Source organism: Helicoverpa armigera, chromosome 21 (assembly GCF_030705265.1).
Source record: "Helicoverpa armigera isolate CAAS_96S chromosome 21, ASM3070526v1, whole genome shotgun sequence".
NCBI lineage: Eukaryota > Metazoa > Arthropoda > Insecta > Lepidoptera > Noctuidae > Helicoverpa > Helicoverpa armigera.
The window spans coordinates 9,096,297-9,122,054 of NC_087140.1; the positions used below are offsets into that span (position 1 = coordinate 9,096,297).

A 25,758-nucleotide genomic window follows, 5' to 3' on the forward strand; every position below is an offset into this window, starting at 1 on the left:
CTGAAGTGTCGCTCGTATTTTGCCTACATTTTTCATTACTCAAAAAGTTTATATCAAAGTGAATTCAAAATCATGTAATATATCAAAAAGTTTATTTATATCTAATTGAATGCAAAATCATGTAATATATTAAAACCAGGAACTTATTTTTAGAGTTTTTAATATTAATTACGATGTTTTTTTTTCTTAAGAGGGCTCACAAATTTTCGCGAATTTAATTATTTTTTCTTGAAAGTAAGAACATACCATGACAAAGTGAAGTCTGTTTTCATTGATATTTTACCTACTGCCAGTTTTATGGCACATCTGTTTCTGCACGATTTTCTTAATCCATAATTTAAGATGGCGGGCGGGAACAAATTAATGCATATTTGTAAAATTGAATTATAAATGAAAAGTATGATATACAAGCGTTGTAATAGCATGAACAGCGTGTAATTTTACTAACTTGACTCTCGAATAGTTTATATGTGTAAGTTTATACCTTGATATGTATTTTCTATTTTATAATTGTCGTTTCATAGACATCCATCTGACGCAGGTGTCAAAATCGCTCTGATTTGCCATTTTGGGCACTGCATAGTCTGCAGTGCAGTTCAGTGTGGTAAGCTTTTTGTTCGGAACGTTCTATCTAGTACTTAGTACATATATATCGATGCTTACAGAACAGACATCATTCAAAGTCTTAAAGCATAGACAATGGGTGAGTGAAACGACCAAAAAGGACCAGTCCTTCCTTGCGAAGTTTCGGGTGTTAGAAATCGCTTATAAAACAGCTAAAAACTATGGTCATAGGCCTCAGTTGTTCTCAAAAAGTTTCTTTATAATGCAATTTGGTAAAAATTCTCACGGGAAAAAAAGGTGCGGTTTTGAAAATTAAAAAACTATTTCTATACATATGTTTATTTTTATTTATGTCATGTCGTCAGCAGGTTATGGTAAATTAACAGACATCCTATAGTGTGCTAATTGCGTTTTCTATGATCGAATTCGTTTTATGATACAAATTAACCAATAATACGATTTTTATCGTCGAATTCGATGCTGTTCCGGCGGCAAATTGACAATTAAAAACTAGACATTAAAAATTCGTCTGTTAAAATATAATCTGCATTTATTTTTATTTTGCCGGCGGGTTTTATCACTTTTGCAGAAAAAAATAAAAAAAGTTTAATTTTTGTTTGCTGTCATAGATATCATCTTACATGCAATTTATTTTTAATTAAAACCTTTATAATGATTTACTTATTGATACAGTTTGAAAATTTCAAAATGGCGGTGTAAACGCTTGAATTACGAAACGGCTATAAAATGACTATTAGGCAATTAGTTAAGGGAAGGACATTTACTCATGCACTTAATTATCTCTCATTGAGATTGTGTAAGCCTTTAAATGTATTACTTACATGCCGTTTTAATTAATTCACTGATTTTAATTTCCCGTTTCGATCAGAGTCAGAAGAAGTATTTATTTGATTGAATAATTATCGAAAAAAAATATGGATATTTTTTATTAAGTAACACATTATTTTTGATGTACAATGTAGCTGTAGGTATATTATGTGTGTGTACGTTTGTTTTTGAATGTAAAACCGTTGTGAAGCTCAATTGTAGGTTGCTGTGAATGTATGCGGTTGAGTAGCAACCTATCATTACTAATGCGCTTTCGTGATCAATAAATCATCAAGTTATACCCGCTTGTTACTAAAACTACCTCCATATATTTGTGTTCCCAACACAAGCCTTTTTTCTACATTCATAATAAGTGACTTAACCAACCAAAGACACGATTTTTTTGTTATAAAAACTTTTTTCACTAAAAAGATTATCGATCCGGCCGGGTCATCGCGTGTAAACGTCGTTGACAGAATTAAAATGTATAAAAAAACGTAGTAGCTTATCGGAACACGAGGCCATTATGATAAAAAGCCCGCTATCTGAGTACGTTCTGATCATTGTCTTTGCTTGTAAAAAGAAAGTTACAAAGTTTGGCGCGAAAATAAAGCAGTTTGTTTTTGTGGTTTTGTAGGATTTTTTTGGCAGATTACATTAATGTAAAACGTACTGAGGAATTTAGGTTTATTTTATTTATATTTCAGAGTTGTAGCGTCTCGGTTTTCTTTGTTTGGTGATTGACGCTGGAGATCTTTAAAATGGCGGCTCTTCCGTTAATTTAACAGGAAATATGTCAATCTGTCAATTTTGTTGATACATCGTGATCTTTGAGATAAAGTTTGACGGCCAAATTCGAGAAAAAGTGAACCTCAAGATTTAACGGATTTGATATTACCTGCTAGATACATAGATAAAGTTAACACACTTTGAAATTATTGGTAATTATTTTAAATAGGCAGACCTTGATTGACATCTTGTTTAAAAAAGAGTTTTTTTTTTGTCATGGCGACCACAAGTCTTTTAAGACGACCATAGACCTTTTATTTTTTAACTCGTTTGAAGTACAAAGAGGTCTTAATAAGTTTGTTTATTCCTATTGTCTTGTATAAGTCAGATTATCCTTTTAAGCTTCTTTACTTGTTTAAATTTTTACCGTTGAACTAACTTGGTTAATTACGATAAAAACTGCCGTTATTTCGCCCGTTAGCTTAGCAATTTTTTTAAACTTTTGGTTCTTTTGTATATCGGTTTTTATGTTTAATCTATTAATTTGCTTAGTATCTTTTTGAACCTTTGTTATTTTCTTACGGATTTTGAATGTTTAGTTGTTTTTGTCATTCGGTTATTTTTTACTGTTAAGCTCCCGCCAAAAAAGAGCTTAGTTGACCGTTGCTTATTTAGCCGCAAAAATCATTTTTTAAGCACCGGCCTATATTTTTTTATAATACTTTATGCTTACATTTATACGTTTTCTTTCCCTACTAAACCCTTATACAGGTCTAAATAGGGCAAATTATTATTTATGTGGAAAAGCCAATGGCTACTTAACAGTAGAAATGAAAGATGTATTTATGTGTAAGATGGAATATTTATACAAGTTAATCCTTCATACATAAGATTTCACATAGAAACGGTAACATTTGCATTTCACACAAGTTTTTTCACATAAATAATAATTATAATATATGTAAATACATAGGCAAGGTACGTCGTTGATTCACAATTAATATGTTTTATTGCTCATATCTAATGGAGTCAATTAAAATTTTATGATTTAATTACAACGTTTCGTTCGTAATTATTTGATGTTGATTTTTAGCTTGGTGTTAGGTATCTTGTTTAGAGTTCCTTAGAGAAAAAAGAAAAATAATTTAAAAAATATTTTAGTCCCACGCGGGGCGCCAACTATTTTTTCAAAATAGCACTGCTAGACTTAAGTATTTTTCGTGAATTAGCTTCAAAAGGTAGCAAAGTCTATATGCAACAATAATTATGATAATTAACTGGAATTGGACAAAATCGCTCTTTGGAACAAACGTTTTGAATTACAGACTAGTCTATGAGTCTTTCTTATCAGTATATTCCTAAAAAAATAAGGGAAACTCTCAAAATAAACACAGAATAAGAATACATAAGTAACAGCCATTCCTACCAACTTAATATAATGTTCTGACCCGCTGTTCACCTCAACATACTAAGTATTAAGTTACACCGAGCTTAACTTGGCTCGAAACACGTTACTTTATGCCATAAGTCATTTATTTACTGGTTCTTCAGAATCAATTGTATAGATTATATTATTTAAAATAACGTCTTGATCTTTGAACTTAAGACTTTAGTATTTATTTTAAGTATAAGTGTTCAATTTTATGTGGTTTTCTATTCTGGCGCCCAAGCAGGGGCAATGTCACGTTTCGATGCCATATTTTAGCACTCTGTATTGCTTGAGGCTTATAATAATTGAGTACCTAGTATATCAAGACTTTAATTAAATACAAGAAAATAATAAATTATCCTACTAATATTATAAACGCGAAAGTTTGTATGTATGGATGTTTGTTACTCTTTCACGCAAAAACTACTGAATGGATTTTAATGAAACTTTACAATAATATAGCTTATACATCAGAATAACACATAGGCTACAATTTGTAAACATATTGTTCGAAATACTAAACCTGCGCAGACGAAGTCGCGGGCACCAGCTAGTAATAACATGAATGGAATGGTCAATGTTTGTCTGTCACTCTTTGCGAAAAATCTATTAAAAGAATATTAATTTGGTTTATGAAGTTTTATGTGCTTTAAGCAAGTGAAGCCGCAGACAAAGTTAGTTTTGACAAGCTAAAGTCTAAATAGCCAGTAGGCCAAGTGCTTAAGGCTAAACACTGAACCTAGACATCATTAAATCGTGAACTAAGTAATAAAACTATTTTGAAACAATATCATGGCCGTTTGACCCGGCGTGGTCTGTTTCATTACTGTTTTACTGATAGCCTATAGCCCGAATACATTGTAACTATCGACCCATTAGCTGCAATTAAAATGGTGATAACATAATTATGTTGATAATAACATGAATTTATAGTTTCTTGTATCTTAAAGTTTGTGTCCCGGATTTGGTCTTGCTTTTTTTTCAAGCGGCCATTTTGACAGAGCTGTCAAATTTCCCCGCGCTTTTTATCTATAGTGTGATAGGTTTTCTTCTTTTTTTGAAATAAATGGCGTTATTGAACTTATTTTTTTGGGTTTTTATAATGCATCTTACGTTTGTCAATATTGAAAATTGTTTTCAGAAGCCGATGAGGCTAAGTAATGTTTGAGTGAAAAATATTGGTTTTGATGACTAACGCCAAAATGGATGTCATTAACCAAAGTTAAAAAACACGTTAGGATATTTCTGGCCTCCGTTATGTGTCATACCTACTTACGTCCTAACCTTAACTAACTAAAATGTGTTTATATGAACGTGCTAAAGAGCTTTCAATTATACATAGCTATGTACCCAATTAAATAGATTATTTACAATGAAAACAGTAGCCCCTACCGTTCCCAAGTGATCTACAACTACCCTACTCAATTTCACACCATTATTTAAGTCAACAAAGGGCCGCCATCATAATTTGTCCCTCCTTCCGTGCAGTAAATATTCATAATAAACTCTATGGATTAGTTGCTTTATCATCCCCATTTTTATCTGCGACCCAATGTTATTTTTATGAACCCGGCGACATTGTAAAGAACTCGATTTTAATTAAACTGGCTTAACGCTCACCCAGCCCGTCAGACCCGTCAAAAAAGGGGGAAATAATAACAATAAAATATTTTTTTCATACAAAACTAATAAGCGTTTTGACAAAGAAGGTTTTATGTGACCGAGCGGGCCTCGCTCCCGATTTATCAACTGACGCCATTGTTGTTCGAAATTTGATTATTTTATAGTGTTGTTCCGAAGTGGATTAGTTTGTTTTGTAAAATGTTTTGTGTTTAATTCTGCCTCATTATTTAAAGACGACTGTATAATTTAAAGATGTCTATTTATCTCCATTTCAATTTGTCTAATGCTAATAATGAGGTAGAAATTCTTGCGTAGGCAAAAAATATTGCGTATAATGCAATTACTTATACGCCAACTTTCTATGTCAATATAAGTAAAAGATTAATAGACATATTATAAGCTGGCACAGATAATCGCAAATGTATATTTCTTATTTACAAAAAATACTTGTTTGAACTACTGGTTGTGTAAACTCGTCATGTATACGCTTCGTTTAAATCGCAACGCTAATTAGATGCTTATTTGCATGTCATTATCAATCGTCCCACTTATCGATACTTGCACATCACTATCTGCCTCGTTAAACATGTTGGTAGCACTGGCCGTCACATCTTTCGTTACGCGCGCTTTTTTCTTAATTACCGCATATTGTTAAACTACGTGTTTTTTTTAAACCATATTTCCACTAAAAGGATTGAATAGCTTATAATTGGCTGTAATTTGAGCTTACTTTGTTGTCGGGCGACTGCGACGATTAACTGACGTTAAAAAGCAACGATTTATAATGATTGTTATGTTGGTTACTTTGAGTGGGCAGCCATTTTGTTAGTGATGCGATCGGTAGTTAGACAAATGATTTACAATGTCGACGGCTGCGGAGAGCCACGAAAACTATGATTAATTAACTTTGAGTTATTGCTGTTGCTCGCTCGAGATAAACGAAATCTTATTAGACGCTCGTTTTATTTGTTTTGGGCGATAATTTTAAAAGTGTTCTGGCTTTTTTGGGCCATCACCATAGACAAAAAAAAGTTGTGTAATTAAAAGGTTTGTTCGAACGAAATTCCCGACAGAATTATTTGAAAACGTTTACGATGTCACGATCTGTTAATATAAATTGTATAATAAACTCTATCTTGAAGCTTATTTTAATTGATGACGAGCATTTTCAATTCATAATTTCAGTTTAATTGTGTTTGCTACCAAAAAAATCATTCATTAAAAGAGTTCAGTGCGCAGTGACCTCGCAGCGTCGGCCGCAACTATTTTATTTTATAATTTTCGAGTGTATCAATACATCGTTTGTTGTAATAGTTTTAATAAGTTTATCTGTCGCTCTTTACTTATGATGGACGTCAGTATAATTATTATCTGGTCTTGCGGTCGTAAAACAAAAAGTTTATGTGTTTTGTGACACCCCCGCGGGTTATCGTTTCGATAAAGATGTTTGTCATTTCAATCACTTAGGTAGTGGTGTCAATCTTAAATTATTTTTCCACTTGATATTTGTTTTTCTTGTTAACAATTTGCACTATATGATAAAAACTCTAAAGCGTATAAATTATACAGCAGCGTTTTTTTCTAATTAAAATCGTTTTACAACCGACAAGAGGGACAGGCGCCATTTTTCCTGAGTCATCGTTGCCTGAATACAATTCCTTAGAACGTAATTCAGGGCAGTTTATCAGATGGCCACTAATAGCTGCTAATAAGTCACAAGTAGTCCAAACGTAAAGACTAGTGTGAAAACGCATTACAGTAATAAATTGAGCCACTTTTGCAAAACTCGTGTGATATCACGCAAAACGCGCATTTGCGTTGACACAAACGTAACAGGTAATTAAATTGTCGTTATTTAGCAATTATATACTGTATATAAGGTAGTTATTGTTGGTATTTGTACTTATATGGGCTTAATGAGCTTAGCAATGTCTAAGTTGGTATCATTAACTTAGGGTTATAGCGTGGTGATGTCTTTATTATCTGATGACTACTTTAAGAAACAGATGCAATGTACGAATTAACATTTTAATATGGTGCGTCTAAATACTTATCAATTTTAAGTATACAATGTTTCAATGTTATCGTGGGTCAGTTGTAAAATTGTCTTTTGAGGAGTTCGTAATAAAAGTGTAGTTTATTGCAATTTAAAAGGAGTATGTAGGTTCTCTTTTCAAGATATGTTTTGAACTTTTTATCGTTGTTCTGAAACTTTGACAGTAGAATGATATTCACCTGGTGTTTTTTTAATAACATGTCAAGCGGCAGCCAAGCTACTCTATGCTATGTTCCATATCAAAATTACGAAATAGAAGTAGAAAATAACGCTCCATTTCATAAAATAAATGATCATTTGTCGAATCTTCAGGGATAACACACCTATGTGTCAATTAATTATGATGGGTAGACTCCACAAATTGTATCATCAACCAGTAGATTATGTAATCACTCGTCAAAACGCAAAGGTTAGCCATGTCAGTTACGAAACTATTTATTTCGCCTTCACGCGCCATTTTTTCTTGCAAATAATCCTTAGCTTTCCTTGTTGGGCAACTTCATTCAATATTCGTATTGGAAAACAATTGAACCCTTTTGAGTTTTGTGTATCCAATTTTCCTGTTTTCCCTTTTGTATTTTTTGTTTATTTTTCTGTATTGTTTATCAATCCGTTGAGTTTAAAAGTGACAGTTAATTAAATATGGCCGTTTAAAATTGCGCAAGTTGAAAGGAGGTAAATAAGATATTTTGTACGTAAAGTATGTAATAGGCATGTCAATCTGTCGCACCAACGATTATTACAGAAGTATTCGAGAGGTCTCAAAAGTGGAACTCTTGAACGAATTAAATCTTTTTTCGTACACTTACAGTTATTTAACTTTGATACCATGCATTTATTGAAGGTAACATATTTATCATTGACATTAATAGTATTGCACGCGACAATGTAAGTGGAAATACCTTGGATTATGACAGTTTTATCTCGCTCACAAAGTAATCTCCTCATTAAAACCCACCGACGAACAATAAATAAAAATAAACGATAACATCTCAATTTTAACGTCTCGACCAACAATGACGTAGCATGTAATTGATATCGTACCTTAAATATTACATACATTATGAACTCACGACCATTTTAAGATGGCACGTTGGCGAATTGTGTGCGCTTAATCGCGGATGGGTAGAGATAGGTCTCGGTTAAATGGTTATGTGTGCAATTATAATGTCATTAGCAAATGTCAGGACGTCGCCACAAGGCCACTGCGTGCGGAACGCGCATGCAGCCACCCACGGGTAATATTATTCCTCATAACTAATGGCCTATTAAAGTTCCAAGTTGGACGAAGCCTTTAGCTCGCCTGTTATTTTGATATGAGGCCTAAATTGGTTCGGTAATCTACAAGTAATTGTTTGGAGTGGGCGTGTCAGTTTTTAATTATAATTATATAATTGCTTTTGTGAACAGGAGTTTCAAAACCGGTAGTATTACTTTGAATAGACCCATTATGGGAGTGGGAATGAGAAATATTTAGAGCATGGTACTCGAACCATGGAACGTGAAACGAGCTTTTTTATTAATTTGATTTAAAGCTCAAAGGTGGAAGCAGTAATTATCAAGTTTTTATTAGTCATCCATTTGCATAGAGCAGTATTAGAAGTTATTATGAGTCATGTACAGACTAAACCACTCAATCAAGTACGTATTCGTCAGTACAATGTGAATAGTACTACAAAGTGGATCCATTCTCAGTACGTGTACATACATTAACGTGTAAATATGCGAATTACATTAGCATCCTGTTGATTACGATCTATAACGTATAATAATAGCCATTTTGCAAACGTAAGTACTATTGTGTAAATCTAGCAAACGTCAAATTTCAACACAAAACTAAATAGCGTTTATAGGAGAAACACTCGGGTGTATAATTTGTTGTTTCATTACTTCATATTTCTTAGTAGTGGAAATAACATAAGTGGATGATGGATTATACTCCTGGGGCCGTGGTCGTTTAGTGGTAATCTTTGTTTAATTTAATTTTAATAGTCGGTACGCCACTGCGAGGATAGAGCGCACGGCAGTTTACACTTTACCGAGTGTGAATGGACTGGATTTTAGGGAAATATTTTTTCGAAATATGTTTTTGTGTCCATCATTAAACAAATAAATTCATAGAAATGGAAATTAGTATGAAGACAGTAAAGAGTATCGTCTATATAAAAAGTTACTTAGTTCTTAAGAAACCGAGCGAAACCACGGAAAAAAACATAACAAAAAAACCAACTATAATTTTCCACCATAAAAATTACCACCGCAAAAAAACTTCTAATACAACAATTTAATTGAAAGCACAGTCATTGTACGTTCTCTAAACTTATGAATTATTTATGAAAAGTAAAGAATTTTATATTTAACATTCAATAAGTGTGTGTAATGACAATTTTATTACTGTTCTTGTCATGTCTGTGGCCATATAAGTTATGTTGTTTCTATCTAAACTGTCAAAGTGGCAATATTTACGCGTATTTAGAAACTATTATGAAGACCAGTGAGTCTTGATACTTGGTGAAGGCGCTTCTTGATATGTTGCAATTTAAAAGGTCTTTTAAGTTACTAAACTGCCTGAAAAAGTTATTCTGCTACTGAAATAGATACCTTAAAATTATTATCTAAGTAACTTATTTTATTTTGGTCATGAAAAGCATTATTAATAAATAGAGTTCACTATCTTTCGTGATAAAAGGAAATACAATTTGTATTCCAACTAATGACCTAATTGTCGCTCTTCAACTACCTATTTACTGTTGCTTTAAGTCTGTTGTGTGGATGTTTGACTTATCAATAGGTACTTATAAAGGCATCCCTCCTCCGAGCCTTTTCCCAATCACGTTGGGGCCGGCTTCCAGTCTAACCGGATTCAGCTGAGTACCAGTGCTTTACAAGAAGCGACTGCCTATCTGACCTCCTCAACCCAGTAACCCGGGCAACCCGATACCCCTTGGTTAGACTGGTGTCAGACTTTCTGGCTTCTGACTACCCGTAACGACTGCCAAGGATGTTCACTGACAGCCGGGACCTTCAGTTTAACGTGCCATCCGAAACACAGTCAATGGTGTCTAAGATATACTTAGAAAGTACATACAAACTTAGAAAAGTTGCATTGGTACTTGCCTGACCTGGGATCGACCCCGCGCCCTCATACTTGAGGTTGGTCCTTTACCCACTATGCCACCACGACTTATAAAGGCACGTATAAAATTAATTCCTATAGAGTACATTTGAACTGTCACTAAATACAATAATTGTAGAAACCAGCATCGTTGGTTTGTTCAAGCTTGGTCAATTCTCATTGAGCTGTCAAATTCAATACATTCAAATGTATTTCCGTATTTCACCGCGGTTCTAAACAACTGGGCGTATAATAAATTATTATTTCTGATTTGTTTTTCCTAGTTGTTAGAATAATATAGGAAAGTAAATCAGTTAGATGTCAAACCTTGTCTATGCTTCGAATATATTACAATTTGTCGTTGGTTGTATTGCTGTCTCTCTTTGTAGTATGGAATGAGACAAAGACAGATAGTGGTGAAGTCCGATCAATACATCAAACGTTTGTTTATCTGTTAAAACCTGCTATCTGTTATAACTGCGACAGTTACCGTTATAATTATGAAAAAAAAAAACTGAAAAAAAGTGACTGATTACTAAAGCTATAGATATAAAAGATTATTTAAAAGCTCTTCTGAAAAATCTGCCTAGCTTTTTCCCGCTTATGTTGGGGTCGACTTCCTGTCTGACTTTCTCAGCCCAATTACCCAATACCCCTTGGTTAGCCTGATATCAGACTTACTGGCTTCTGACTGATGTTCAATTACAGCCGATACCTGCAGTTTATCGTGCTTTCGGAAATACGGATGTCTTCTGAATGAGAATTATAATTAATAAATTAACAGACTGAAAAATATAGGTATCGTTACGGTACCTACAATGCGGAGTTTGCCCTGTCTGCGCCAATTTCATAATCTATGCTAACAGCTACTCTTTGTCTACAGGACCCGACATCCCCGGCTTCCTACTCCAGCCGTTCCGCAAACCCAAGCGGATCAGAACAGCGTTCTCGCCATCACAGCTCTTGAAACTAGAACACGCCTTCGAGAAGAACCATTACGTGGTTGGCGCGGAGAGAAAACAGCTCGCTCAAGCGTTGAGCCTCACAGAGACACAGGTTAGTATTGTGCCTATTTCCTTGTCTTCTTTTGTACCTGGTCTTTGGTGGTTTTATGCACAGTTAGAGTTTTCATAAAAAAAAAGAAATAGGTAATTGGAATTTTATGAATTACTAGCTTTCGCCCGCGGTTTCACCCGCGTCCCGAGATAACTGCTTCCCGTAGCCGGGTGGTGACAAAAACTTCGCTACCTCCTCTCTAACTTCCAGCTAAAACGGTCTATCCTTTCAAGCGTGATGGTGTGACCTAGGGATATAGAGATTAATTTTTATATAAGTACTCGTATTTAATTATATGTAAAAGAGACAATTTTTTGGCATTTTCATGTTTCCTAAAAGGTCTAATATCTAATTAGTTATTGTAACTGACCTTAGTAATGGCGTCTTCTTAGTCATATATCACACATGGAACACACATGGAATATAACTCGACAATCAGAGTAATTGTAGTTTAAAACAAATAATTTCAATTACAGAAAATAATAGTCGTAATTCCAGTATACGCACGAAACATCTTTTCGGGGAAAAGTTTTAAAATAATAATGGTAGCCTACAGAAAAACTAGTATAAAATGATGGCCAACATAATATTTTGCTATCATTTGATACCCTACACTTGACCCCGCCATCCATAGCAAACCTTGATCAATTGACCTCAAAGACTATAAAAACAAAAAAATATTATGGAAGAAAACTATACAAACACACCAATGAAGAAATATTATCAAATTATTACAAATAAACAAAGCATTACATCGATAACCTATTAATTAGATACAGTTTCACATACTTAATTATTAAAACGAATCAAGCATACGTAATGTCTTGGTAACATCCAGAAACTACATTATCTTGTATTTTAGATAAAACAATCGTTAATATATTTTATTACCCACGTGATACAATAATTAATACTTCAATTATTTTGTTGGGTACAGATAATTGTATTAAAGAAGTAGTTAATTTTTTTTTGGACCATGAGGTCAGGCTGTGACGTTTTTGACCTCAAAATTTTAATTGTCGTAGATATGTTCTGTTATCAATGTTTTTGTTTCAAATTGATACATATTTAACGTTAATTATGACATTAGATTTGTTTCATTGACACTCGTTTTTTCCTGCGGCTTTGCTTGCCTAAAGGAGAATTACTTTTTTGGTAGGCTATACTAATATAAATATCAAGACGCCAATTTTTTTTGTAACCTGTACGTTCCAAAACTATTGAACCGATTTGAAAAATTATTTCACTGTTGGAAAGATACACTCATCCCGAGTAACATAGGCTATATTTTATCCCCGTACGGGCAGTAGTTCTCACGTGAAGCGGGTAAAACCGCGGGAAAGCGGCTAGTGTGTTATATATTTTAAATTCACACAAATGATTATTATCTATGGTCATAAACTGTAGTTACAAACTAAAGAGGTTGGTACTATTTCCTCATTATTACAAAGAAGTACCGTTCAAAGTATTAAAACAATTAATTTAATGATTAATTGATGTTTGCAACGATATTGAAATACTATAATTATGGTCTTTAAAAGGGTAATGTAAACATTTCTGATTAAGTAACACGATAAGTTTGAAATATCAGCCTGATATTTGATCTTATGCTGTTTTATGTACAGTGAACATGAAATTACTTGAAAATTTATGTGAAATAAGTATGCAAAAGATTTTTTATGTAGAATTTAAAGTTGTTTAAGCCGCTGAAGAGATTTAGAAAATGTCTACTTATTTGGCAAGTTTAGTTTCACCCGTAAGTTAGGTATGTGAATTACGAATATATTTTATTAAATAGGAATATGTATTAATTTATATTCCGTAAATATCTTTTTACGGAGTATAAAAACCTAAGTCTAAAGCACTAATTTACTTTAATGTACTGACGCAAACAAATAAATCATTAACTTAAATAAACAGGGCAATAAGCAAGGCCTGAATTTTCCATAAAAATAAATTAAAAAGCTAACGACATAAATAACTTTTATTTTCACGTCGACCACTCCAACTAATAAAAACTGCGAAATTGATATCATTATTTTGCTCTAGCAACACTATAATAAAACGTTTGAAGTTGTAGTTTTTATATCACCTGTTCTATCAATTATAATTACCTACTTGTTAAGTAAAATTTAAAAGGAAGTTTTGACAAATATATGACATATTTAATGACTATTTTGTCATTGTACCAAAGTCTTGGTAGGAAATAAGTGTTTGGTAGAAGATATATAGGTCTCTATGTTAGGGGTAGCAACTCAGCCGTGTCTAGAATATAGGTAGTGTTGTACAAAAGACAATAACGCATTTAAATATAAAAGAAAGCCCGTCCAAACTATCGGCCGAATACAAGTTCGAAGTCTACTCCGACCTTCGCCAAGGGTCTTTCTAGAAAGAAAAAGCTCTTTAGACAATAAAATTACAATCACAACGATCTTTTCATTGTTATTGTTACAATGTTGTTTACATGAAAAAAAGGCATATTTTTTTAATTTCGTGGAAAACTAAATATTCACCTCGAAAACTTATTTATTATTATAAATTATGCTCTGAGAACATAAAGGCACTTCATTTAACCGTGTTGTTGCGTCATTAGTCGCGCCTCATTGCACACCATAGACTAAATTCCAGTAAAACCTATCGCCATAGAGTTTTACTTCGATCGATGAATTTATTATGAGAACTAATGGCCTTTTAAAATGGAGGGCACTTAAAATATTGTCAGAACATAGTAGTCATTCATTTAGGCAGGCGATAAACATCTGGCACTCAGCTTCATATGGTTAAGACTGGAAGCCGACCCCAAGATAGTTTACGTAAAGACTAGGCACATGCTTAAGTGGATCAGCCTCAGCAACCTTATAAGACAATGAGGAATCAAAATTAACCGACTTGCAAAACTGATTCATGTGTATAATCTTCAAAAGCCTTAAGTCTTCAAAGTCCCTAATGAAAGCAGTACGATAGCGTGAGATCCTAGTGCAACCAGACATTATTTATTTAGGCAAAAATAAAACGTTTGGCATAAGAGTAAGTCAGTTCAAACGTCATCATCTCCCGAGCCTTTTCCCAACTATTTTGGCTGCTGGGTGGGTACCAGTGTTTTACAAGGAGTAACTTTGAAATCTTCCTTGGTAAAAAAATAAACGATCCGGAATGTTACTGAAATGTGTATATTAAATATTATAAGACGAATATTCGACTTCCCCAAAAAATTAGCACCCATCAAACCAATCAAAGTCACACAAGATTAAGTGAAATAATAACCGACATTATCGTAACAATGAAATCGCGATAAGAGTATCAAGCGTTGCGTCTAATTGTTCGAAAAAAACCGCTTTAATTACTAGATCATTAGGCGTCGGCGTGCGTGCGCGCAGGTAGCGTCCACAACATCAGTAGCTAGTCTACCGGAGTAAGGAAAAATGAGCGGAGAGGCCATATCGCAGGTAGGTCAGGAGCCTTCTTTTAGGTCAAAATCCAATCACCAAATGACCAAAACGACCAGTTATAAGTGGACTAACAAGGCGTTCGCGTTCTTTGAGACATCTGTCAACGATTTTTGGTATTATAAAATATGGTCGGGCCAGATAGGCAATCGCTCATTGTAAAACACTGGTACTCAGCTGAATCCGGTTAGACTGAAAGCCGACCCCAACATAGTTGGGAAAAGGCTCGGGAGATGATGGTTGGGTCCAAAGAAGGCGTATAAGGGCGCAAACAGTAACGTTCTTCGTTCCCTGAACATCCGAATTTTAGCGCGCTACTTTCTTAGGAGATTTTCCGTTATGGCACCTCCGCTAGTAATTTTGTTCTCCATGCTAGTTTGTTAGAGTTAGGAGTTTTTGCTATTGTGTTGGTATGTTCCTTTTTCTCGTGTTGGTAGTTAGACTAATGTGTTTATCTAGCTTATTAATCTGTGGTGTTGAGTTTATGGTGATGTTTTGATGGTATTTGATAGTATCGTTTGTGTGTATCTGTTTTGTTTAGTGTTTTCTAATAGTTTGTAGCTCATGAGTTTGTGTTCAAGTGTGAATGAGTTGCAAAGATTATCTTTGGGATCTATAAAGATATGAATATCTACTGAAAAGTAGAGGCGACTAAGTTCGCCAAGAAATATATATTTTTACGAAATGCCAAAGTATCTCAAGGAGATATTGAGAATCAAGGTTTTAGAACTCACCATTATAACAAAGAATTTCCCATCTTCATTTGGATTCTTAAGTGTTGAAATTAGGACATTCTAGACTCAAGAACCTTTTCCATTCAAATGGGTACACAGTTTATTAATTTAATTTTCCAATTTATTAGCGTTCCAAATATACAAGTGATACATATTTACATGACGTAAAAAAAAACCTCATTTATACATATATACAACTAAAAAATGGCATCAAAAAACTCCTCATCGCTGCCCACCGGGAGTGTACCCAAGAGGCTGGCAGCATTGCCACGTTGGATGGCAATGCTTAATTTTTGACCAAAATAAAAACCATTTTCCAATAGTTTATTTTGCTATCGTTCCAAGAAGTTACCAAATGGCCGGGTGTGGTCAGTTACTAATACTAATAGCCTAGCCTAGTTTCTAAACACATTTGCGATGTTTTTTCACATCCATTAAGTCAGTAGTATGTTTAGCTGTAATTGTTTGATTTATAATCAGTTTTCAGTTGTTATGTGTCAGAAGCGTCGAGAAAATTTATTGTTGTTTTAGGATTTTTCTAGAATATTTGTCGAGATTGGTTTTCTGGTTGTTAGTTTGGTAGTTGAAGATTTATAGTTTAGAAGATAGGTCTGACTGTCTAGATTATGAATAAGTTAAAGTAAAAAGACTGAAAAAGTAAGTATCAAATGAAATGTTCACAGACATAATCTTGCTGTATTTATATGAATGTAGCATTAGTTATAGAACAGTTGAAAATGAAGATAGACTGATACAAAGACAATAATATAATGGACGCAGAGAAGAAGTTAAGTGAGTTAATTGCTCAGTTAATTTCCAAAGCTCAAATAATTACACTAGTCTAGGATGTTGGTACTGTTTTAGGTACCTACAATGCACACTATATCAAAGACTGCTCAACCTGTAATGATAGCCATTAATATCTTCTCAAATCATTATCTCAATGAACAAAATTACAATCCACATCTCAAAAGGAAACTCGTTATAGTGATTTATCTCTCAAACACAAACATTAATTTTTAAAATTTATATATCACGACGAAATTACACCTCTGCCCACTTCCTTTGCAATAAAAGGCGTGCCGTGAAGATACAGATAACTCAAATATTGCAGCTAATTATTATTAAAACCTACCTCGTTCTAACTCGATAAATGTTGGAAACTACCAATTTGGTAGAAAAAAAGACATGGCTACACAGTTGATTAAGGCAGCCAGTAGGAAATTAGCGCCGCGGCTAATCGCATCATGCAACACTGGTGATGAAATAAAAAATATGGAGCGATTCTTACATGTATGTCGTGGTTCCGTATGATACTTTTAGTTTTCTTTAAGAATATCTACGGAGATGCACCTTAAAGGTCATGAAATTCGAATTGGAAGTAGTTATGATAACCATTATTTTGGGTAGTTCTAATTGGTAATTGGGTCTTTAATTACAAACTTAGAGCAATAATTTTGTTTCATATTACAACAGTCGATTCAAGCATTGGTTTAGAATAGGAATTTGCTTCTATTCATTAGTATTTCTTATTCAAGTATGTGCAGGAAACCAATCTAACGAGGCAGGTTACGTTTCTAAACCGAGAAAAACAAAATATCTCTTCATTATCACATTTCTAACTGACGGAATCCTAAAAAAAAGTATTTCCATCAACATCAAAGTAGCAATCATTATCTCCCGTCACAACTACACATTACCATAGAGAATTATAGAGTAATGAGGCTTGAAAGCCGATCTAATTTATGGTACTTTGATGATGAACACCAGTTTTTTACTGTTATAGTTAAATATTGAGTTCAATTGAAGAATTTACATGTTAAATGAAAATTATTAGTAATTTTGTGCTTTAATTAGAACCAGCTGCTTGTTTATGCTCATTAGAACGTTAGTTATGGTATCTATATGGTGAAAGTTAGATCATAGACAATGCGGCTTCCGTTCTCGTTTTGGTCGTAAAATTCAGAAAAGGGTTGTTTTCCAGTGATTGTTAATTCTGCTTGCTGCTATATAAAAAATACACTGAAAAACTTGTTAAAAATTTTTTTTCGTACCGGACAGTGACTTGAATTTCCTTTATAAACCGTATCTATTTTGAAGGCGGAATTCCAAATTATTTATCATGTAGGTGTATCGTAAATCACCAACTCAGCCATTAAAGATATTTAATTAGTGTTTGAATCGTCGAAAAAACTTACGTAAAGTCTTGAATTAGCGCAATAACGCGAGCTTTTAGCGAGCTCACCGAACATATTCTAGAAAATTAATAACTACAATAATAAATGTTCTTTTTTACATCGGTAAAGAAAAACATAAAGTTAAAAACTGCAATTCATTAACAATTTGCTCGTCACGGGTTCAGATTTTAAAGAAAATCTCGATCCAAATAAACTTTTCAGTCGGTCTGTTACCGGCTAAATACCTGATCTTTGTAATGTGCTTACTACCATTCATCTTCATACTGATTTATCAGCCCAAACAAACTATCGGCCGACTAAAAATCTACAGTATGTTTGTAAATTGTAACTACAAGTTAAATAAGTACCTAAGTTAATAAACAAAATTTCAATAATGGCGGCTCGAAGTGTAAACAGACATGGAGTCTTAAAACCCTATACGTTTATTTCCAAGCCTCGATGACTTACGGCCAAGACTGGTTATTCTCGATACAAGTAATTTTATATTATTAACTAAATTACACGCAGCTGCCCTGTTCGTATGTTCGTATATAGTCGACTATTAAGATAAAATGTTTACCATACTTAATTCGATTATTGGAACTCGTGAAAACGTAATTTTTGAAGGAAATACTCCTTGGTTGCGTTTTTTATTTCAAACCTCTTTGCTGGTTTATATTTTTTTTAATTAGTCATAATTTCTGACACATGGCGGCGCTGCGTGGTTAATGCGTTCGAATTTTGAAGTTTAATGTTGTTTCTCCATTACGCTTGTGGATTTTTATCGATGTTTTCGTTTTATTTCGCAATTTAATTTTCGTTCTCGATTGCTCGCCGATTTGCAGTTATTTATTATTGTTGGCAAACTATTATAATAATATTTTGTCGGTGATTGGCCATTTCGTTTAAGATATCGCGTGATATTAACAATAATATTGAATATTATTTTATTTTTCGTAATATTTGGTACAGGTGTGCTCTTAATTTCACACCTTTTGTTGCAAAATATTGGTACTGAAAGATGTTAAATCAAAGCCCTTAAGATTTTAAGATTATGCACTCGTGCCTTAATCTGTATCTTTTATCAATTTAGTACCTTTTCAGATTGCGAAGCAGATGGCGATAAGCTACTTATTTACAAAATCTGTATTTTAAGTAATCAAATAATTTCATATAAGCATGGCTTACTTAACGTGAGGCCTAACGCTCTCAGCCGCCTATCTAAATTACAAAATTAATAGCAATCACAGCGAATTAATTTCTAAAAAGCCCCATTCTAAAAATAATTTAAACCAACTCTACTCTCGAAATAAAAATTCAATTCACTTTACTTTATACATTCAATACTTCCCACCTACTATTTACCTAAGCTACCGAATAAACATAAAAGAAAAAAAATAACACCCAATCTATTCCCGTACCAATAAGGTTGTCAATCTCACAACCTATTTCGATTACCTCTCAATTGAGCAAATAAAAAAAGGTGGCAAATATTTATTGTGATACTGCGCATGCGTGATAATGGGGCGGAGCCCTACGGCGATGGTAACGCGGCCCCCGGTGGGGGGTGAACGAGGGGACGCTTTCAAATGCTTTTTTTGTAAAAAAATGTAATGGCTAATTGAGTTTTTCTTTTTAGTCTGTGGTTGTGTCGTTTTTAGAATGGTCACCGTGTCGATAAGTTGCAGCAAAATAAAATCATTTAAGTAATTGTTCTATGCGCTATATATTATGTACACTTAATTATTTAGGTAGGTATCTGTTAAATCAACAATTCTAATTATTTTCCTAGCTTTTTTCACATTTTCCTGTTGTGTTTCCTTTTCTGCAACCATATAGAGACTCTATATGGTTGCAGAAACTATCCATAATAGAGATAGCAAATTAACTTTAACAGTTCCTTAAACTGCCTGAAATTACTTACTTACAGTACAAATATGAACAGTATGAAACTACACAAAGACACCATCATAACTACCATAACTAAAACATAGACGATAAATCATCCGCCATTACGATTCCCGTCCGTTTTCCACTCACGACGCTTAACGTCGGAAATCGACACGCGTACCAGCCGTACACGGTTTTATTACCGGCCGTTCCGGTATTACCGAAGTCTCGTATGTCCGGTAGCTAAATGTTAAAGGAATTCTACATTATTATTTAGCCAATTTTGATTGGGGTCGATGAACTTTTGTGTTTTTTTTTTAACTTGAATAATGGATGCAGTCATAAATCGTTTTTGTTGAGATTTACATAATGGCTAGATTTGCGGATTTTTTTTTATAAAAAAAGGTAATTTAATTAAAGTCGGTGTTCGTTTGAAAGATGGTTGAAGAGTTGATATTAATTGTAAGCAATTAGGGTGAATTTATGAATGATGAATTTATTCATTCCGTAATAAATAACGCAAAAATAATTTAAATACGGTTTTAAATTACCATTTTATTTATAACTTATTTAGCAGGTATTCTTCTACGTATAAATCCTAATTTTAGTTGAAACAAGTCTGTATATTCGATGACCATGTTTAAAACCTACTCACGCTAAAAAAAACTTTCCCAACACTCTAAATAGCAATTACATTAAAACCACTTCGTATATCTCGTGATTTCCACAACAAATTCAACGTTTACACAAAACAATTTTCTGTGCCTCTAATGGCGAACGGAAGTAACGTAAGCGCGCGCTTTCCCGCATCCGGACTTCGCTCGATAATCGACTGTTTCGTTTTATCGTGCAATGCCATCACTAGGGTCTTAGGCAAAGGAAATTCGCGTTAAGCCTGTTTGAATTGATGGGTTCATTCTGTTAGAATGGCCCATGGAGTTAGGAAAGATGAGCGAAGATGCCATAATTCAAGTAGGCCTTCAAATTCGTACTGTAGACATGACCAAAACGGTGAGTTACGAGTGAACTAACGAGGCGTTCAGGTTTTTTGAGACCTTGGTCAACGATTTTTGCTATTACAAAAAATGGATCGTCGATCAAATGAAGGTCAAAAGAGAAAACAGTAACGTTCCTCATCCCCCGCACACCCGCATGTTGGCGCGCTACTTTCTTAGGCTGTTTTACGTTCTGGCACCTCCGCTAGTCATTTTGTTCTCCATGGACTTGCCTATTTGCTGATGGATGAGCTTAAACCTCCTTGGTTTAATGCGAATTGTCTTTGGTAGTCTAGTAATTATGATTGTGAGAAGTGATGATGTGTTGTGGTTGGGCATGTCTGCTTTGATTTGAAGATTGAAGCTTAAATGGTTTTGCTTTAGTCTTTTAATTGGCTTTGTCTGATTGGGTTCATAATTTACAAAGGTACTCCTACAACAGTATACGACACACGATGTTGAGAAAGCTTTTCTAATGCATAGATTCCATCACGATATCTGACTGAAAAATAACAGGCGTTAAATCAAATCCAAAGAACTATCAAAACTTCACTCAAAATGCTGAAACATCTTTTTAAACTAAGCTAAAAACGTCTTCGATTACTTGGCCCAAAACTCCAAAATGGCGGCCATTAACAGCGAAATTCGTCGATTAATCAAAACCAGTTCACATCACACACAATAATTATAAGCGACAGCCAATTGGGTGATGTCGTCTCTTTTGCACACAACGCCATGAGCTTCCGAACAATGGACATGCAATGGACTCATAAACTGACATTGACAGTTATGAAGAACTGTCAATTCAAATGCGCGCGAAAAAATATGACAGTTATTAAAAAAATAACTACTAGTTAAATGTTAATGGTAAAGTTAACTGATGTACTTATTATTAATTTCTTTGTTGTTCCACCCTTCCCTAAAAAGTTAAGGGCCATAATTGAGCGTTGTCACCCAAAAAAACATTCGCCTCGCTCGTTCTAACAGAATCACTTTATTAACATCCAATTAAAGCTCGGCGAGGCTGCACCAAATATCTAACAACCCCAATTTGTCACTGTAATGTCCCTTTCTAAACTATATCAGTCCCTTTCATATTAATGGACCTACAATAAAGTAATACGGGGATCCGTTTAAATTTTCCTCTGAATTCGCGCGGCGTACTTAATTGCGTATCTCCCCTAGTTGTTTCGACCTCTTTCTAACTCATGCCATGTTGAATAAAGTCTGTCTCTCTCTGTAATCCGTAGGGGACCGCCATAATCGGGTACATAAGCACTTAATCGCATTTCGGGGGCATGTTGAATGACACCCCTATTTATTTAGTACGGGTATCATTGTGCGGATCCCTTTTCGTATTAAACCGATTGTTTGCGGAGACTTATGACTTTTATTTAACGACTAGCGTTGTTAGAGCTCTTGTGTTGGTATAATGGAGGTTTATGAGGGCTCATTTTACGGTAGTTTCGTGCGTACGAGCAGATGCGTAGTGTAAAACGAATTAAAGTTTATTGTTGTTGTAGCGAGGAGAAGTACATTAAATTTGCATCAGAACGCGATAATTGTTATATGGCACGATGGGTGTAGCGAATTTTTTTGAGGTTTCTACTACATTACCTACTGTTTTAAATTTAAAGTAGGTAGGTATGTGTTTTAGAATTGAGTTTAAACTTCAACACGTGTAGGCAAGTAAGATTTTATACCTAATACTTACTTGAAGACAGTTTTGGAAACTGATTACATTTTAATTCAATTCTATGAAGGTGAACCTATGTTAAAGCGTATTTAAAGAGAAAACTCTCTCAAGTCTTCAAATGCCCAAACAGTCCCAAAATATTGTAAGTCGCAGTAACCATTGTCAAAATATGAAAAAGGCGTGAAATCACAGCTCCACACTCACACAAAGATCATAAAACTCCAAAAAAATGTTAACCCTACAACACAAAAGCGAAATGATACAAAATTACATACCTAGCACATATCCCTAAGGGTACAACAGACCTTATGATTGATGCGCGCCGTATAACCCGGGACTGCAAATGGGCCTACGGGATTTCAAGGGTTGAATCGAAATGGGGTATTTTTGCTACACTTTGAATTGTGTAGTCAGATGTATGATGATGGTAGAGCATTAGAAATTATAATTGCTATAGATAACTTTATTATTTGTTAAGGCAATGTTTTGGATATTTTCGGAAGTGACGAAAAGCAAATTGTTTGAAGATTTTCTTGGCGTACTTACTGAACTGGTGATTTTTTTTGAAATAGATGGACTAGATTTCCAGAAGACTTTAAGTCCAGTCCAGGAGTTCAAGGCATCTTACTCTTATATAGCCAATTATTGTAAGTCCAACGGTGTAACCAGCCAGCATTGAGCAACCGTGGTGAATATTACTCTTTCCTTCTCTGCATGAGAACACCTCTGTGTCCTGCAAAACGGCTGATGATGATAAACTATGTAACTTACACCTATATTATCAACTATGTAGGTGTTATTTACTCACAAACGCCTTTTGTAAGCACACAAATAGTTTCCACAAGACCCTACAGAACAGATCACGCGTCAAAACACTTAAAACAGAACAATAAGCCTCCTCAACATCATTTACTACCACAATTATCATACTTAAGACATAGTAGTAAAACTAACGACAAGACTGCAATAATATCCATTTAGTTTATTTGATTTACAACAGCTAAATACAGGTTTAAAAGCTTTTGTGAGAACAGTGGACGGTCGTTAAGTTCAACATAAAATGCAAGAGGATACGACACCTAAAATGGCGTATGTGCCGTTATGACATACTTACTTTAGCGGGTTGTACTTCTAATTATAGTGATTGGAGATGCATAAAGGGTTCTACAATGTGGGCTGAGTTTAGGTACCTACGTAACTTCCACTTGAGATTCTGTTACTAATTCATTGTATTCTCAAATCAGTGAATCACTGTCAACTGTCAGACTCTTGCGGTGTATCATTTAACTATAACTATGACCGAACCATTTCCAATTGTCAAATTGCCGATTTGACCAATGGGAAGCAAGAACCTATACAGCTAGTTATGGTTTCGTTATCCTTATGGTTAGGTGGTGAATCTTACCCTTACTGCTTTATACTCTTCTAAACTATCATAAAATATAACTTTAGAGACCACATCATATTACCAAGCAAACTTTACCCCCTTTTCTCAAAATCGCAAAAATTACCAACGCCTTATATCTTATAGACTTTATATATGATGTTATATGTATAAGTACACACACAGAAGCCCCTCAAACACGCACCATTACTCCCAGAAAGGGTGGCATCGGATACACGTTGATTGATATTTGATGTCGATACACTGAAGGTAATGTAGCGAGACTGTCGCAGTATGGAACCTCATAATTGAGGGGGAGACGCCATTACAAAGTGAAGTTTCGGTATTTGTCATTTTTCTCCCATGGAGGGCCGTGATTAAGCAGGAGTTTGGGCAAAATCTGGTAGCGGCACGAAAATATTTTGCTATATCGCAAAGGGATTGATATTTGAAAGTATCTTGCAATAATTGTATGTGATTAGAAACGTCTCAATTTTGTTTGGGGTAGTCTTGGTTGTCTTTGACAGTTATAGAAAGCCAGAAGACAATTAGCCTTACCAAGACGGGGTGCCTTGTTGCCCGGGTATTGGGTTGAGGAGATCAAATAGTAGGTAGCTGAGGTTCTCAGTTGCATTTGGCAAGACTTAAAACTTGGGAGTAGGTTATATTTATGATCAACAGTAGGTACTTAGAGTGAAATAGTTTAGCTACTGTTGGTAATTGAATACCTTGTATCTAAAAATTAAATTATAAATTTAAAAAAACCCCCGACCCAAAAAAAGTATGCAATAATTATGACAAAAGGTTAAAAACGCTAAACCCTATAAAAAGCAAAAAATAACTTTTAACACTACGTAAACTAAATTTTGTCGTGTCGGGGGACCGCTCTAATTCATTACTTTAGATACGTGTTTTTTTTAAAACGAATGTTGTAATTAGGTAGGTATCATTTGATTTATGTAAGTATTTATGAAGGTAAACGCGGTCCCCCGACACGTCAAAATTTAGTTTACGTAGTGTTAAAAGTTATTTTTTGCTTTTTATAGGGTTTAGCGTTTTTAACCTTTTGTCATAATTATTGCATACTTTTTTTGGGTCGGGGGTTTTTTTAAATTTATAATTTAATTTTATTTCATGCTTTTTAAAGGAGCTCCTTAATTTTTCCTTCTTTTATTTAATTTACTTTATCTTAAGATGGGGTCGCTATATGCGATCTCGGCCAAAGGAAGCTGTTTAACAATCCTCATGACAAACTGGCTCTGGGAGAATTGCACAGATTAAGAAACAATAAAGATTAACCGTTGGACATTCTAGATTTTCAGCAAAAATATAAATCGGTTTATCCGTTTCATTCCGGCATTCCAGGGTTTCATCCGCCACATCCCATTTGCAGCATTAGGTTCTCGTCAATCAGAAACATGAAGAGAACTCGTCAAGACAAATTCAACGAGCCCAAACTCGATGGGTTTACTAAAAGGCAGTTCAGGGTTACGTCTCCTACCTTCGTGCCCTAACAGCAGACCAGCTCAGTGGTTCCAAAAGACATTAGTGTTTCAAATTTCAGATCCCACATATACTTGCAAGTAAACTGAGCGTGTAACATTCCTATGACATCTAGAAAACGAGCTGATGACCTTGAAGACCTGAACCGATTTCCACCAAACATAGCTAAGAACACTCCCGACTGACGAACCTTTTAAACAAAAAAAACCGCATTACAATCGGATCATCCGTTTGGGAGCTACGATGCCACATACACACACACACACACACACACACACACACACACAGACACGTCAAACTTATAACACCCCGTCGTTTTTGCGTCGGGGGTTAAAAATAATAAAGATGATAAGACCCCATTTCAAGCAAGTGGACCCCAATCATAATCATAACCAGCAATAAAAACCAAAAAATCTCCTTTAGAAAATGGTACAAAAATCAAAGTTAATGGTTTATTCCCGTGTAAAGTTTTATCAGTTATAAACTAAAATGTGATTTATAACATGAACAGAATTGTAAGGAGCCATAAAACG

General features: G+C 34.4%; 1 protein-coding gene across 1 annotated transcript in view; it reads left to right on the forward strand.

Moving 5' to 3' along the window:
• The window catches only part of LOC110381562 (homeotic protein empty spiracles), a 33,372-nt gene that overhangs the window by 2,505 nt on the left and 5,109 nt on the right, over positions 1 to 25,758 (forward strand). Inside the window, exon 2 of the mRNA XM_021341900.3 lies at positions 11,228 to 11,400. Within this exon, the coding sequence (XP_021197575.1) occupies positions 11,228 to 11,400 (173 nt within the window). The remainder of the gene's footprint in view (positions 1 to 11,227; positions 11,401 to 25,758) is intronic.